Source organism: Oratosquilla oratoria, chromosome 5 (genome assembly GCF_046742065.1).
Source record: "Oratosquilla oratoria isolate Oo_2021 chromosome 5, ASM4674206v1, whole genome shotgun sequence".
NCBI classification, from domain to species: domain Eukaryota; kingdom Metazoa; phylum Arthropoda; class Malacostraca; order Stomatopoda; family Squillidae; genus Oratosquilla; species Oratosquilla oratoria.
Window position 1 is genome coordinate 37,674,759 of NC_134781.1, and position 17,267 is coordinate 37,692,025.

A 17,267-nucleotide genomic window follows, 5' to 3' on the forward strand; every position below is an offset into this window, starting at 1 on the left:
GACAAATGATAACAAAACAAAATCAAATAAATTTTATCTAAACTGTTTTTAAATTCATGTATTGTTTTTGCACACACCACTTTCTCATCTAACTTGTTCCAAATGTCTATTACTCTGTGGGGAAAGCTGTTCTTTTTCAGATCTCTTCTATAACTGTCTTGATTTTCTTTCCGTGTCCTCTTGTATTTCTATCATCCCATTTTATTAGATCCTCTCTATCAATAGTTTCTATGCCTTTCATGATTCTATAAATAGTTATCAAATCTCCTCTCTCTCTTCTTTGCTCTAATGTCTGTAGTTCAAGTTTTGCTAGTCTCTCTTCATATGATAGTTTTGAGAGTGTTGGTGCCAATTTTGTAATTGCTCTTTGTATTCTTTCAAGTTTTGTTATACATTTTTTTGTACTTAGTGACCACATCGTTGGTCTCATCAAAGTGATTAGTATTTTCTTCACCATTTCTTCATCTAGGTATGTAAATGCCACTTTGATTGTTCTTATTAGATTATAAGTTTCTCAAAAAATCTTGTTTATATGTTTCTCAGGTGACATATTCATAATAATGACTCCCAGGTCCTTCTCATTTTCTATTTTTTTTCATTCCTTCTCCCAATTTATATGATCCCACTATTCTTTTTTTGCTTCTTCCAAATTCCATTATACTACACTTCATAGTATTGAACTCCATCTCCCACTTCCTACTCCATTCCTATACTTTATTGAGATCACTCTGTAGTGACTCACAATTTTCTTCAGTGTTCACTTTTTTCAACAGTTTTGCATCATCCACAAAGAAGCTCATATAACTCTCAATTCCTTCATCCATATCATTAATATATATAGCAAACATTATTGGGGCCAGCACTGTTCCTTGTGGAACACCACTTATCACTTCATCCCAATTAGAGTGTTTGTCTCTTATCACCACTCTCATTTTTCTTTCTTGCAAAAAGTCCTCCATCCATTTCAGCAGTTTGCCCTGTATTCCTCCTTCGGTTTCTAATTTCTTAAGCAACTTCTTATGTGGCACCTTGTCAAAAGCCTTTTTTAGGTCTAGAAATGCACAATCAGCCCATCCATCTCTTTCTTGTATTATATCTATTAGCCTTGAATAGAAACATATTAAGATTGTGATGCATGATCATCCTTGTCTGAATCCAAATTGTCTTGGATTTAGTACGTTGTTTTTTTCTAAATGCCTTACCCATCTACTTTTGATAATTCTTTCACAAATTTTTGCTATTGTGCTTGTTAGAGAGACTGGTCTATAGTTTGTAGGGTCTTCTTTATTTCCCCCTTTGTATATAGGTACTATATTTGCTCTTCTCCAATCTTTTGAATCTTTTCCTTCTTTCAATTAACTGTTTATTAGGCTATGTATTTTGTCTGCCAGTTCGTTCCTGCATTCTCTCAAAATCCAGTTTGCTATTTCATCTGGTCCATGCGATTTTCTGACATCAAGACTACTCAAGTGTTTCATTATTTCATTCCTTGTTACTTCTATTTTTTTTCATAGGGGGGACTTTCTTCTCCCATTTGATATTACAGTACTAGGTTGTATGTTCTCCCTTGTAAACACTGAATATGCTTGTTCATAATTTCTGCCATTTCTATTTCCTCTGTGTATTCAACCTCCTTGTCGTAGTTTCTCTAAATCTTGTTTGTTTTTCACTTTGTTATTTACAAATCTGTAAAATAGTTTTGGTTGGTCTTTACATTTTTCTATGACATCTTTTTCGTATTTTCTTTTTTCTTCTCTGCACACTTGTATATATTAATTTCTATAACTAGTATATATTTTCCATTTTTCAGGTCTTTTGTCTTCTTTCCATTTTGTCCAAGCTTTATCTCTTTTGTCTTTTAGCTCCCTACAACTTTTGTTGTACCAGCACTTTACATATTCTTTTTCTTGTTTTTGTCTTGGGACATACTTTTCCACTCCTTTATAAATTGTTGTCAAAATATTCCATTTCTCTTCCACTGTTGTTTGCTCTTTGTATATTCTTTTCCAGTCTTTTTTTTTTTTTAAGAATTCTCTTATTTTATCAAAATTTGTTTTTTTTATACATCAATCTTCCTTTTCTCTTTTGTTCATTTTCTTTTATGTATTTTTCCTCATTTAGTTCCATTTCAACCAATATGTGGTCATTTTTACTTATTGTTGTCTTATATTCAATCTTTTCCAATATTTCAGGTTTTGATGTGATTATTAGGTCCAGTCTCTATGGTTCTTGTTCATTTCTATGCCTAGTGTTCTCTTGAATCCATTGCGTCATTGTATGGTCAATAATCATATCAAGTAGTACATTTCTCCATGAGTCATCTCCACCCTTTACTGTCATCTCTTCCCAGCAGACTTCTTTACAATTAAAGTCACCCATAATAACTATTTTTCCTCCAGCTTCCATTATCTTATTTAATGTTATCCTTGTGTCTTCTAACATACTTTTATGTTCACTCTTCCCACGAGGCTGTTTTAGGAGGCACCTAATTTATTACAAACTTTCTGCTCTTCCTATCTTTGTCTTCCACCTCCATAATAATCATCTCTACTCTATTTTTTCCATATGTGGCATTCCTCACATTTATGTCCCTCTTAGTCAGGAACATAACTCCACCCCCTTGTTTACCTCTCTGTTTCTAATCCAACAATTATATGCACCATGTCCTACACTGTTGGGTGGTAACCTTTCAATTTTGTCTCCACAATTCCCATTATGTCCAGTTCTTTTTCTTTCAGGTAATCATTCAGTTCGTTCAAGCCTTTTATTAAGCCATCTATATTTGGGTAAGACATTTTCAATTTTCTGCTATTTCCATTGTGTTTTCTGTTCCCCTTTCGTTTTTTTCTGCTATGTACCATTTTCTCACTTTCATATTCACTACTCTCCAATAGAATTTCTCTTTTTCTGTCTCTGCTCTTTTCTCTTTTTTTCCTTAGCTTCGTCTTTTTTGCTTTCTCATCCTCTCTTTCCTCTTTTAATCCATATCTGTTTAAATTGTTTACTGTTTGCTAGTTTCCCTGTTTTTGCTAAGATATTCTCTGCTGTTGTTTGTGACCTGAATTTGATCTTAATTGGTCTGGTCTTATCTGTATTGTATTTCCCTAGTCTATATATTTCTTCTATTTCTTTCCTTGTTTCTATTCCATCTTCTTGAACTACTTCCAATATCTTATTTACTTTCTCCTTCTCCTTTATTCTTGCAGTTCAATTTGTATTATACTTCTCGTCCATCCCCAGTATAATTATACATTTCTTCTTATCCACTAAGTCTCTCACTATATTCTGTTCCTCCCTCATCACTTTAATAATTGTGTCTTTTGTTTGATCTTTCATCTGTTGTGCTACTATATCCTTAGATACAATTTTGTTATTCTCTTGGACTTTTTTTCCAACCCTGTACTTCTTTTGCTATGGACTCTTTATTCTCTTTATTATTCCTCTTTAATACTTCATTCTCATCTTTTACTTCTTTTAACTGTCTTTTTAATTCTTCTATTTCTTTAGTTAGGGTTTGGTTCTCCTTCTTTAACTCTTCCAATTTATTAACTCTTTGCGCTGTCTGTGTAAGTTGACCGAACCTACTCTCCCAATGTTCGATCATTTTCTCTAGTTTTCTTCTAGACTTGCTAATCGGGGGAGATTGGGATCCTTCCCCTCATTAAATCCATGGAAATTATTATTTTCACTTTCCATTGTGTTGTTCTTATCTATATTTCTAATCTTAATGCTTTTACTGATATTTACGATTTCCTCTGTGTCGTCAGCAGACCTTTTGTTTATACTCTTTCTGTTGTCAGGGGGAGCCCGTTCGTCTCCCTCCTCATTTCCTTCCATTTCCCTAAGTAATCCCTCCCCTTCTCTCGTTTCATCACCTTTCTACTACACCACGAGTTTTCCCCTTCACTATTAATACAAAAAGGTACTCCCTCGTAGTTGAAATCCACGAAAATTGCGTTTTTTCCAGAGCTCCAATCTTCGCCGTCAACCCAACAATTGTGTGTGTGTGTATGTATTTACCTAGTTGTATTTTACGGGAAGGGGAGCTATGCTCGTGGTGTCTCATTTTATCTAAACGATTTTTAAATTCATGTATTGTTTTTGCACACACCACTTTCTCATCTAACTTGTTCCAAATGTCTATTTCTCTGTGAGGAAAGCTGTTCTTTTTCATATCTCTTCTATAGCTGTCTTTCTTGATTTTCTTTCCGTGTCTTCTTGTATTTCTATCATCCCATTTTATCAGATTCTCTCTATCAATAATTTCTATGCCTTTCATGATTCTGTAAATAGTTATCAAATCTCCTCTCTCTTCTTTGCTTTAGTGTCTGTAGCTCAAGTTTTGCTAGTCTCTCTTCATATGATAGTTTTGAGAGTGTTGGTGCCAATTTTGTAATTGCTCTTTGTATTCTTTCAAGTTTTGTTATACATTTTTTTGTACTTGGTGACCACATCGTTGCTACATATTCCAATCTTGGTCTTATCAAAGTGATTAGTATTTTCTTCACCATTTCTTCATCCAGGTATGTAAATGCTACTTTGATTGTTATTAAATTACATGTTTCTCCAAAAATCTTGTTTATATGTTTCTCAAGTGACATATTATTCATAATAATGACTCCCAGATCCTTCTCATTTTCAACTATTTTTATTCCTTCTTCTCCCAATTTATATGATCCTATTATTATTTTTTTGCTTTTTCCAAATTCTATTATACTACCCTTTTTAGTATTGAACTCCATCTCCCACTTCCTACTCCATTCCTATACTTTATTGAGATCACTCTGTAGTGACTCACAATCTTCTTCCGTGTTTACTTTTTTTAATAGTTTTGCATCATCTGCAAAGAAGCTCATATAACTTTCAATTTCTTCGTCCATATCATTAATACATATAGCAAACATTATTGGGGCCAGAATTGTTCCTTGTGGAACACCACTTATTACTTCATCCCATTTTGAGTGTTTGTCTCTTATCACTACTCTCATTTTTCTTTCTTGCAAAAAGTCTTCCATCCATTTAAGCAGTTTGTCCTGTATTCCTCCTTCAGTTTCTAATTTCTTAAGCAACTTCTTATGTGGTACTTTGTCAAAAGCTTTTTTTAGGTCTAGAAATGCACAATCAGCCCATCCATCTCTTTCTTGTATTATATCTATTAGTCTTGAATAGAAACATATTAAATTGGTGATGCATGATCATCCTTGTCTGAATCCAATTGCCTAGGATTTAGCACATTGTTTTTTTCCAAATACTTTACCCATCTCCTTTTGACAATTCTTTCACAAATTTTTGCTATTGTACTTGTTAGAGAGACTGGTCTATAGTTGGTAGGGTCTTCTTTATTTCCCTCTTTATATAAAGGTACTATATTTGCTTTTTTCCAATCTTTTGGAACTTTTCCTTCCTTCAAGGAACTGTTTATTATGCCATGTATTTTGTCTGCCAGTTCGTTCCTGCATTCTTTCAAAATCCAGTTTGCTATTTCATCTGGTCCATGCGATTTTCTGACATCAAGATTACTCAAGTGTTTCATTATTTCATTCTTTGTTACTTCTATTTCTTTCATAGGGGGGACTTTCTCTTCCCATTCAATCTCTCCAGGTTGTATGTTCTCCCTTGTAAACACTGATTTAAAATGCTTGTTCATAATTTCTGCCATTTCTATTTCCTCTGTGTATTCAACTCCTCCTTGTCTTAATTTCTCTAAATCTTGTTTGTTTTTCAGTTTGTTTACAAATCTGTAGAATAGTTTTGGTTGATCTTTACATTTTTCAATGACATCTTTTTCATATTTTCTCTTTTTCTCTCTGCACACTTGTACATATTCATCTCTATAACAAGTATATATTTTCCATTTATCAGGTCTTTTGTCTTTTTTTAATTTTGTCCAAGCTTTATCTCTTTTGTCTTTTAACTCCCTACAACTTTGTTGTACCAGCACTTTACATATTCTTTTTCTTGTTTTTGTCTTGGGACATACTTTTCCACTCCTTTTTATAAATTTTTGTCAAAATATTCCCTTTCTCTTCCACTGTTGTTTCCTCTTTGTATATTGTTTCCCAGTTTTCTTTTTTAAAGAATTCTCTTATTTTATCAAAATTTGTTTTTTCATACATCATTCTTCCTCTTCTATATTGTTAATTTCTTTTCATGTATTTTTCCTCGTTTAGTTACAGTTCAGTCAATATGTGGTCATTTTTAATTATTGTTGTCTTATATTCAATCTTTTCCACTATTTTAGGTTCAGATGTGACTATTAGGTCAAGTCTCGATGGTTCTTCATTTCTATACCTAGTGTTCTCTTGTATCCATTGTGTCATTGTATGGTCAATAATCATCTCGAGTAGAACATTTCCCCAGGAGTCGTCTCCACCCTTTACTGTCATCTCTTCCCAGCAGACTTCTTTGCAATTAAAGTCGCCCATCATGACTGTTCTTCCTCCATCTTCCATTATCTTATTTAATGTTATCCTTGTGTCTTCTAACATACTTTTATGTTCACTCTCTTCCCATGAGGCTGTTTTTGGAGTCACATCATTTATCACAAACTTTCTGCTCTTCTTATCTCTGTCTTCCACTTCGATCATAATCATCTCTACTGTATTCTTTCCATATGTGACACTCCTCACGTTTATATCTTTCTTAGGAACATAACTCCACCCCCTTGTTTTACCTCTCTGTTTCTAATCCAATAATTATATGCATCATGTCCTACACTGTTGGGTGGTAGTGGACCTTTTAATTTTGTCTCTACAATTCCCATTATGTCCGGTCCTTTTTCCTTCAGATAATCATTCAGTTCATTCAATCCTGTTATTAATCCATCTATATTTGTGTAAGACACTCTTAATTTTCTGCTACTTCCATTGTATTTTTTGTTTCCCTTTTGTTTTTCTCGGGTATGGTCCATCTCCTCACTTTCATATTCACTACTCTCCAATAGCATTTCTCTTTTTCTGTCTCTGTTCTATTCTCGTTTTTTTTTCCCTTAGCTTCTTGTCTTTTCATTTTTTCCTCTTCTCTTTCCTCTCTATTCATTTCTCTTTTTATCCATACCTTTTTATATTGTTCACTGTTTGCTACTTTCCCTGTTTTGCTAAGATATTCTCTGCTGTCAATTGTGACCTGAATTTAATCTTAATTGGTCGGGTCTTATCTGTACTATATTTTCCGAGTCTATACATCTCTTCAATTTGTTTCATGATATCAGGTTCATCTTCCTGAACTAATTCTAGTAAACTGCTTACTTTTTCTTTTACCTCTTTGATTCTTGTGGTTCTATTAAGATTATACTTCTCTTCCATTCCTAATATAATTATACATTTCTTTTTATCTGCTAAGTCTCTTACTATATTCTCCTGTCTCATCACTTTAATAACTGAGTCTTCAGTTTGTTCTTTCATATGCTGTTTTATTATGTCGGTAAATGCAACTTTACTGTTCTCTTGGATTTTTTTTTCCAACCCTGTGCTTCTTTTGCTATGGACTCTTTATTCTCTTAGTTCTTCTTTAATTCCTCATTCTCATCTTCTTCTTTTAACTGTCTTTTTAATTCTTCTATTTGTTTAGTTAGGTTTTTGTTCACATTCTCTAATTCTTCCAGTTTGTCAACTCTCTGCGCAATCTCTGCCATTTTACCGAACCTACTCTCCCAATGTTCGGTCATTTTCTCAAGTTTTTCCTCTAGTCTTGCTAATCGGGGGAGGTTGGTATCCCCCCCCCCCTCATTAAATCCCTGGAAATTATTATCCTCACCTTCCATTGTGCTGCTCTTATCTATATTTCTAATCTTTACATTTTTGTTAATCCTGTCATCACCAAAATCATCATCGGTCCTTCACTTGTTTACAAGACGCCTGGCCTCCTGGACCAAGTCCTCCCCTTCCTCATTTCCTTCCATTTCCCTCAGTAATCCCTCCCCTTCTCCTTTTTTATCACTTTCCCACTACACCATGAGCTTTCCCCTTCCCTGTAAATACAATAAGGTATTTCCTTGACGTTGAGATCCACAAAAATTTCACTTTTTCTTCAGAACTCCAATCTTCGCCATCCATCCGACGAATGTGTGTGTGTGTGTGTATGCATGTATGCATGTATGTATTTAGGGATATAGAAAAAATCAATGAGTATAGTGTCATATTTGGATGTTATGCAACATATTCAGTAACACATGTACATGTGATTGCATTTTGTCCATTGAACATAAAATTAATAACAGATTAATGGTTATATATCGAGTTTTGTTTTTGTTTTCAGTTAATTGTAATATGCTATTCTATGTATAAGTCAAATTAAGTATATGAACATTTGGACTTGAAATTTGTTAGTGTATTATCATTGGGTCCCTATTTATTATCACTTGATATTCAGTTTTAACCATTTATTTTCACAGGTGCCTATACCACCTGGATACTTAGAAGTTGCAGCATCATGTCAAGCTATGGAAGATGCTGAATCACCAGAGAATGGACATCCCGACATTGAAAAAAAGTCTTCCGAGTCTAGTTTTGATTCAGATGAAGGACCTCCATACACAGATGGAACAGGCGCTCTGTTCCCTAGCAAGAGCAAGGCAACAAAACAGCTACAAACAGTGGCCAAACAGTTTGGTAGTATTGGAAAGAGTATGTCCAAAAGGATAAAAAAGAACTTTGGCACTTTGTCCAAGTTAGGTAGGACAGGCTCATTCAGGAAAAAGGATGAATATGTCAAGACTTGTAGTCTCCAGAAAACAGACAAACTGGTCCAGATATCCACTAATCAAAATTTTATTCTTGCTGCTGAGATTCACACCGAAAAACGGCATGCCTATCAGGAAGAAATGGTACGCAATTATCTCAATACTGCGCGACTTCGCTTTGAAAAAAAATCTGAATTCAAACGCAAACAGGAAGAAGAGTTACGGAAGCTTGAGCAAGAGCAGCAAGGACAGCAAACAGACATTGATGGTCCAGTACAATGTATAAACCCAGGTTGTAGCATGTATGGAACAGCTCTAACTGCTTACATGTGCTCTGCATGTTTTGCTAAGCAGAAGGAGGAGGAACATGAGTACAAGCGGCAAGCTGGTAGTAACATAAACTCTCCCAAACTTGCGCGTGTAATAGATGGCCCTCATTATGGTGCTGGCAAGTCTTGTTTCTATGCAGAGTTGGACCAAGACTCTTTACTTAGTGCCTCCAAAATACCATTATCAAGACCACTGTCCAGCCAGAAGGATGGGACATTATTTCTGTCCAACTCCACATTCTACAGTGATACATCTTCCATCCCAAGCTACAATTTGTCCAAGTCTCAAACCACACCCAACAAACCATTGTCTACCTCTGTAACTGTCAGTAAAGCCAATGGGGATGTGACAAATAAATCTTCCCATGTTCCCTTGGTAGTCAAAACTAAAGGTGTTGAGGCTGTTCCCTACCCAGTTGTCACTTCCTCTTTGACCACCAAGCCTTTAGGAAATGTCACTCCTATTGCAATCGATGATGTGAAAGTCAGTATGAGTGTGGAGTCTTGCCAGGAATCATTGCATTGTTTGACACCAGGTTGCTTGTTTTATGGCAGTGTTCTGACCAGTGGCTTTTGTTCCAAGTGCCATCAAGAGACTACATGTCTTGGGGTGCAAGCCAGGAATGTTTTGGTTAAGTCAACCCACCTTTGATGGAACATTCTGTTGGAGGTAATATTTTCTAGAATGGGTGCTGCCATAGCATTCATTTCTATGATGTTTCTAGTCTTGTCTTTTCAGGCATCCTCATTGTGATGGCCAAAATATAGGATTCTTTTTTTTTTTTTTCATCATGAATGTGAATCTCTGTAAGAAATCTCAAGCTTGTATAAATTGTGATCTTTATAGTAAATGGTGACTTTGAGACTTTTGTATTTGTAAAGCTTATTTTCACTCTTGTTACAAGTTTTGAGGCCTTAATTATTTATTGGTTCTCAGAAATACTACATAATTTCCTATATTTTTGTAGATGTAAAGCTTTGATGTCACTGTATGTAAGCTAATGCAATCAAACTCTTGCACTTCATTTGTAGAAAGTTGAGGAAACTAACTTTCTACATGGTTTCTTATATACCCAGGATCAATGGCAAATTCCTGCTAGCAGTTGTCCTACAGGATGGACAGCAGGGAGAATCATCTCCCTGCTGCCCATTTTCAAAACCTGTCAACCCCCTCATCACCAGAAAGTGCAGTCTTGGGGGGCTGGTGCTTGGTCTCTTGACCAAGCCCAAGATCTTTCTCTATCAACTTCATCTGTATTTCCTCCACCTTTTTACTTAAGAAGAGCTGACAACAGGTGATTACTCCCCTCCTAATTTCCACGAGTGATATAGAAACAGTCCCACTCTTATACAGTAGAGACAACAGTCCAAATTTTCTTCCAGAGAGATCTGTGTGAGGGCCCAAGGACTGATACCAGCCACTGTGGTACCACGGGATTCCAGTCATTGAAACTCTAGGCAACAATTATTATTGTTATTCTTATATATCCTTTACCATGAGACTCATTTTATCACCCATCTTACCTCCTTATTAGCCTTGAAGAATGTGGAAGTTTGGCTAGTATGGGGATGAGCAGGCAGAAGTTTGATATTATTGTGAACAGTCTTGCACCCAAATCTTGAATCTTCTTATTCCAGTTGATATTGGCTTTTACATAGTAATGTGCTAAGTTCTGTGTGTATTCACCTTGTTATGATGTGTATGTTAGCATTGGCACCAGTTGATAGGACAGTGATAATTTCAATTTGCTTTTTCCTCAAAGAAGGAAATCACAGAGACATTTCTGCATTTGGCAGACCATGAATATTTTTTATATATTCTGTAGATCTTCTTGACCAGATATGAAATGCCTTCAACTGTAATTGTATGGTTTTATAGAGACTGTATTGGGGAAAGTGAACAATGTATAGATTTCATATGAATGTGATGTGGAGTATATATACATACATAATTTATTCTTATGTGATCAGGGATGCCTAGTATGAATAATTTTGTCTGAAAAAAAGAATACATTGGACATGCTTTATCAACAAATTGCAATGTAACCTGTATATGATGGGCTTCATATGCATTGAACTTGTGAACATAAATCTTACATTTTGTGTAAGTTGTACTTAGTAGAAAACATGTCAAGGCCCTAAATGTATGAACCCAAAGAAAGAGTTACATCTTACTAGGGAAGAACTTTAACTTTTATATGTGACAAATTTATGAAAATTTATAGTGAAAAATTATTCTATTTCCAGTTTAATGACATTTTGTACAGTGGATATATTAGATGCAGACCTTTACAAAGGATTTTGAAATATCATGTTTAAAAAAGCTAAGGCAGTTACAGCAATAGACCCTTTGTCTTCCGTGCTCAGTCACTCTTGTTCATCAGAAGTCTGAAATTGTACAGAAGCAGTGCATAGTCATTAGTAGCATCAAGTGTTGTTAAGAAAAAGTTATCATTATCACTCATTTATCAATCTATAACTGTTAGCTTAGAAATAGTGTTGGAAGCCAGTTTTTATTGTGACATATGTGCTCTTGCAGATGTGTTGCATTAGCAAAATCAGATAACACACTTATAAAAGTGAAACGCACAGCTCTCATTGAATTCATAGTTTATCTTATCCCTTTTAATTCATTAATGGAAGTAGCTGTAACAGATAACTTATACTGTAACTTAAAACTTGGTTATATTTTATGTTGATCAGTTCAGAATGGTTGTATGATGAGCAATATTGTGGTTGCCACCAAAGTAGATGGCCTGCCATATGACTACCATATACAGTAAGTCCTCTTAGCCTGTCTGGTGTCAGTTATTAAGTGTACAAGTCACTCCCATAATGATGATGATGATTATATATACATATACCAAGGGCTTTTTTCCCCCTTACAAGGAAGGTAGCTGCAGTAGCGTCATTTAAACAAGTTACTAAAAACACGAAACAAATGAACGACGCTTTCGGACGTAGAGAGCGCGCGGACGACAGCCCGGCGTTAGCGGGTCGAATCAGTCAGTCGAGCACAGTACAGTCAGTTGCTAGAAGCACTCCAGTTGGGTAGCACTCACCGACTAGAACGGATCGGTAGCAGTATATCGCCAACCAAAATAACTTATACTTAACTACTTAAACTTTGACACATAAGATGCCGGTAAGACAATCCGGAGACAGGTACGTAAGACATTGTTGACGATTATGACTAAACAGACTTACACTTTTGCGTACCGGCTTTCCGCGATTGCTCCTACCAGCCCCTACCTCTTCTATGGGACCTGTGCCTACCATAAGTAATTGGTAAATTGGTACCTATCGTTAATATGTTTCCTAATCCTATTCATTATATGCGGGTACGATCCTGCATATAAATTGGCGACGAGGACGGGATTGATACCCTAAGTAGGAAACTTCGTGCTGGTACCTTAGACTTAGTATAGTTAGCGTATCCTATGTTTGGAAAATTGCTATAGGTTAGCTAGTGGGATTTTGTGGGCAAGCTAGGCTATTCTAAAACCGCATATATCTATCTTACCTGCGCTAATATTTTGTTTACATTTATTGCGAATTTACAATTGCGTTTTATTGTAACCTTTTGTATTGCTAGGCTATTTCTATTATTCATCGCAATTGTTATTAGGCCTATTTGTACATACTTATGCTATTGTTCAGTGTATTTTTTTTGTGATGTGGTAATTTTGCAGTTTTCTAAGGTTAGGTGTAACTATAGCCTAATCTATGTTGAGGTTAGTTTTCTTGTTTTCTCTTGTTTGGTGAAGTTCTTTGCTAAGTTCTCGGCTAACCATGGCTAATAGGGTTAGTTCAATTGAACCGTACAATGAGTCGGAGGAGGATTTTGATTCATATATCAGTAGAATTAAAATGTATTTTGTTGCTAATGATGTGGGTGATGCAAAGAAGGTGGCTGCATTCTTCACGTTGGCGGGACCTAAAATCTTTGGATTGGCTAGGGATTTGCTCTCTCCTGCAAAACTGGAAGAGAGTACTTTAGATACAGTTCTTGATATGCTTAGGACACACTACAAACCTACGCCTATTCTTATCTATGAACGCTATAAATTCTATTCTCGTGCCCAGAAGTCCAATGAGTCCATAAAGGATTTTGTAGCTGCGTTGAAACCTCTTGCCCACACTTGTGAGTTTGGGGCAATGTTATCTCAGATGCTACGTGATAGATTTGTAATGGGTCTTGCTAGTGATAAAATTCAGCAAGTATTGTTGACCGAGTCTGATTTAACCTTTGAGAAAGCTGTTAGTATGGCTACAGCTAGGGAGACGGCATTGAAAGATGTTCAAGCTATGGCTAGTGGCTCAGTTCATTATGTACCTAGTAAGAAGCCAGGTCCTAAGAAGACTTCCACCTCAAATTCTAATTCTAGTACAGTTTCTAAGAGCTATCCTTATAGTAAGACAAAATCCACTAATGTTTCCAGTGCTAGAAATATGTCTAATGTTCCTAAGACTCCTTGTTCAGGGTGTGGTAAGTTGCATTGGAAGCGTGATTGTCCTTTCAAGAATGCTTCATGTCATTTGTGTAAACAGAAGGGGCACCTTAAGAAGATGTGTTACACATCGAAGTCTAAGACTACTCCGTCGAAGAGTAACGTAAACTTTACTGACTGTAACGAGTTGCCCACGGAGTCCTCAGTTGATTCCAGTTATGAATATATATATGCTATTTCAGAGAATGTAAGTGACGAGCCTATCATGGTGGATGTCACCCTAGATTCAGTACGTGTTCCTATGGAGATGGACACAGGCGCTACTTGTTCTTTAATGCCTCGATGTCAGTATGAGGGTTTTTGGCCTGTGGAATCAGAACGTCCTCCGCTAAATGCATCTCTTACAGTGGTGAATGCGTATGGAGGTACACCTCTAAAGGTATTGGGAGACATAACTGTCTCTGCTAAACTTGAAGATGGTTCCTCAGTAGATGCGACAAAGTTGGTTGTAATCGAAGGGAAAGGTCCATGTTTAATGGGTAGAGTTCTCATGAGGAGGCTAGGCCTGTTAAAGGATGCTAATAAACTCTCAGCTGGTTCTGCTATTGCTACATCTATGTTGCATGATTTTCCTGAACTCTTTTTAGAGGGGTTAGGTTGCTATAAGGAAAGTCAGTTCACTATAGAGGTTGATCAGTTGGTCCCACCAAAGTTTTGTAAAGCACGTACTGTTCCGTACACACTCAGAGCTAAGATTGATCAGGAGATTGACAGACTCCTTGAAGAAGGTATTATCTCTCCGGTGACTAATAGTTCTTGGGCCGCACCGGTAGCTCCAGTAGTGAAGACTAATGGTAAGATTCGGTTGTGTGGAGACTATAAACTTACTGTAAATCGAGCTGCTAGACTCGACACTTACCCTATTCCAACTCTTGATGATTTAATCAATGGATTAAGTGGAGGTAAAGTTTTCTCAAAGTTGGACATGTCTCAGGCATATGCTCAACTATGCCTTGACGAGGATTCTAAGAAGTACACTGTAATTAACACACATCGTGGTCTTTTCTGATATAATAGGTTGAATTTTGGAATTTCTGCAGCTCCTGGAATTTTCCAACGGGTGATGGAGCAACTCCTGAAAGATTTACCGTGGGTGTTCGTGTATCTCGATGATATTCTAATCACCGGGGCTAGTGAGGTTGAGCACTGAGAACAACTAAGAACAGTCCTAGCAACCCTTCAATCGGCTGGGTTGAGATTTAGCATTGAGAAGAGTACTTTAGGTGTTCCATGTGTAACATAATTGCGTTACAAGATAGATAAGGAAGGAATACATCCTACTAAGGATAAAGTTCAGGCTATTGCAGATGCACCTGCACCTACTAATGTTTCTCAATTGAGATCCTTTCTAGGGCTACTAAACTTCTACCGAAGGTTTATACCTCAAGCTTCCTCTAAGTTGGCACCTTTAAATAACTTACTAAAAGCTAAAACTCCATGGGTCTGGGGTAAGGAACAAGAATCTGCATTCTCCGCATGTAAGGAGACTCTTTTGAAATCAAAAGCGCTGGTACATTTTGATCCAAAACAACCGTTAGTAGTTGTTGTTGTTGTTGTCGTTCCCTAGACTGTCTGTCCGAGCAGTCCCGTCTCCCCAAGGAAGGCCACAGCCGAAACTGGGTTTTCCCACAAATCCTTTATAGAGTGTATGTTGTGTTGTTTGCGTGCATGATTGTGTATAATGCAGTCTTCCATTATGTGTTGTATGGTATGGGGTGAAGTGTTACATCCTGGGCAGCTGTTCACAACACGGTCGTCCAGCCTCTTCTGGTAGCTTAGAAGTGCTGGGTGGTGACCGCATCGCAGTCTGGCCAAGTGGACTCTGTCCTTTCGTGGGAGAGAGGATTCAGAAGGGTGGATATCAGGGGGTCTGGCATGCAGCAGTGTGTTGTCTTTCAGTGTGTTAATGGAGCGGTGAGTGATATGATTATGAATATGTTTCCGGAGGCTGGTATTTGGTGGTTGTGGAGGAAGAGAAGAGAGTATCTGTGCGTAATAAAGGTCTTTGGGTGTAGTTTTAATGTTTCTTGGTGTGTGTGAGTGTTCTGCTATGTAGTGTAGCGGGTGTGATGTGTTTGTGGTGGCTGCAGCAAGTGTTTGTGTGCCTCTCATGTCGAGGTGGTCCTTGACTTTGAGGTCTTTTGGACAAAACAAAGAAACTAATATAACAATATACAAACAATGCATACGCTCAGTGATGAATTATGCGAGTCCTGCATGGGCTCCTAATCTCAGTGAGACACACCACAACACCCTTCAAATCATACAAAACAAAGCCCTAAAAACAATTACAGGCTGCACAAATACAACACCTACAGACCGTTAGTAGTTGTAGCTGATAGCAGCTCATATGGTATAGGAGCTGTACTATGTCATCTAATTGATGGTGAGGAGAGACCTATCTGTTTTGCCTCTCGCACGCTAACGTCTTCAGAGCAAAACTATGCTCAGCTAGAGAAAGAGCCACTAGCTATTGTCTATGCTTTGCGCAAATTTCAAAATTATTTGTGGGGTCATAATAATTTTGATGTTATTACTGATCATAAACCCTTGTTAGGAATCTTTTCACCTAATAAAATTATTCCTCCTATGTCTTCAGGACGAATCCAACGTTGGTCATTGCTACTCCAAGCTTATAAGTTTACATTACGTCATCGGTCGGGTGCACTCCTTGGTACCGCTGACGCACTTAGTCGTCTTCCTTTGATGTCTACTACAGATTCCACTCCAGTGCCTGCTGATTGGACTAACTTGGTACATTTTCTAGAATCTTCACCCGTAGGTTGTGGAGATATCAAAGAACATACTCGGAAAGACCCTACTCTATCGAAGGTCATGCACTTTTGTGAATTAGGTTGGCCTTCTAATACTAAGACTTTGAATAGTTTGGAATTTACTCCTTTTATCAGAAGAAGGGATGAACTTTCTATCCAAGATGGAGGTGTTTTGTGGGGTTCTCATGTGGTTGTTCCTCCAAAATTGAGAACTAGGCTAATGGAAGAACTTCACATGGGTCACTCAGGCTCATCACGCATGAAGGAACTTGCCCGTAGCTATGTGTGGTGGCCAAATTTGGATAAGGATTTAGAAGAATTGACAAATTCTTGTCAAGAGTGTTTAGCTCTCAGAACTATGCCTTCTAAGGCAGAGCTACACCCTTGGGAATGGCCTGATCGCCCATGGCATCGTCTTCACATTGACTATGTGGGTCCTGTAGATGGTCGCTATTTTATAGTAATAGTGGACGCTCACTCGAAGTGGGTGGACGTTTATCCTACTTCTGGTACTACAAGTAAGGAAACTATCAAGTGCTTGCGACATTCCTTTTCTAGATTTGGACTTCCAGTGTCAATTGTATCAGACAATGGTCCATGTTTTATATCTCAGGAGTTCAAAGAATTTTGTAATAATTCAGGTATTAGGCACATCACTACAGCAGTATACAAACCTTCTACCAATGGTTTGGCAGAGAAAATGGTACAAACTCTCAAGAAGGCCATACGTACCTCTAAGTCAGCTATTCAGGATACTCTGGATAGATTTTTATTTAATTAAAGATTAACTCCGCATTCTTCGACTGGTGTCTCACCAGCCAAGTTGATGTTTGGCAGACGCCTCCGCTTGCGTCTGGACCTTTTATGGCCTGCAGATGGTGTGTCTTCTAGAGTATCTAAGAAACAGCAAGCACAAAAGAAAGAACATACTAACGCTCCTCGATCTATACACCTCTCACCTGAATCACCAGTG

At 37.1% G+C, this 17,267-nt stretch overlaps 1 protein-coding gene across 5 annotated transcripts in view; it reads left to right on the forward strand.

Annotated features, from left to right (window-relative positions):
• Positions 1 to 13,163, forward strand: part of LOC143025466 (uncharacterized) — a 350,861-nt gene extending 337,698 nt beyond the window's left edge. For 2 of the 5 annotated variants that reach the window (XM_076185165.1, XM_076185164.1), the window contains exon 11: positions 8,393 to 13,163. In XM_076185165.1, coding sequence (XP_076041280.1) covers positions 8,393 to 9,661 — 1,269 coding nt within the window. In that variant the 3' untranslated portion in view covers positions 9,662 to 13,163. The remainder of the gene's footprint in view (positions 1 to 8,392) is intronic. The other 3 variants (XR_012966392.1, XM_076185163.1, XM_076185162.1) reach the window with 3 other exon arrangements.
• Positions 13,164 to 17,267: the final 4,104 nt, after the last annotated feature.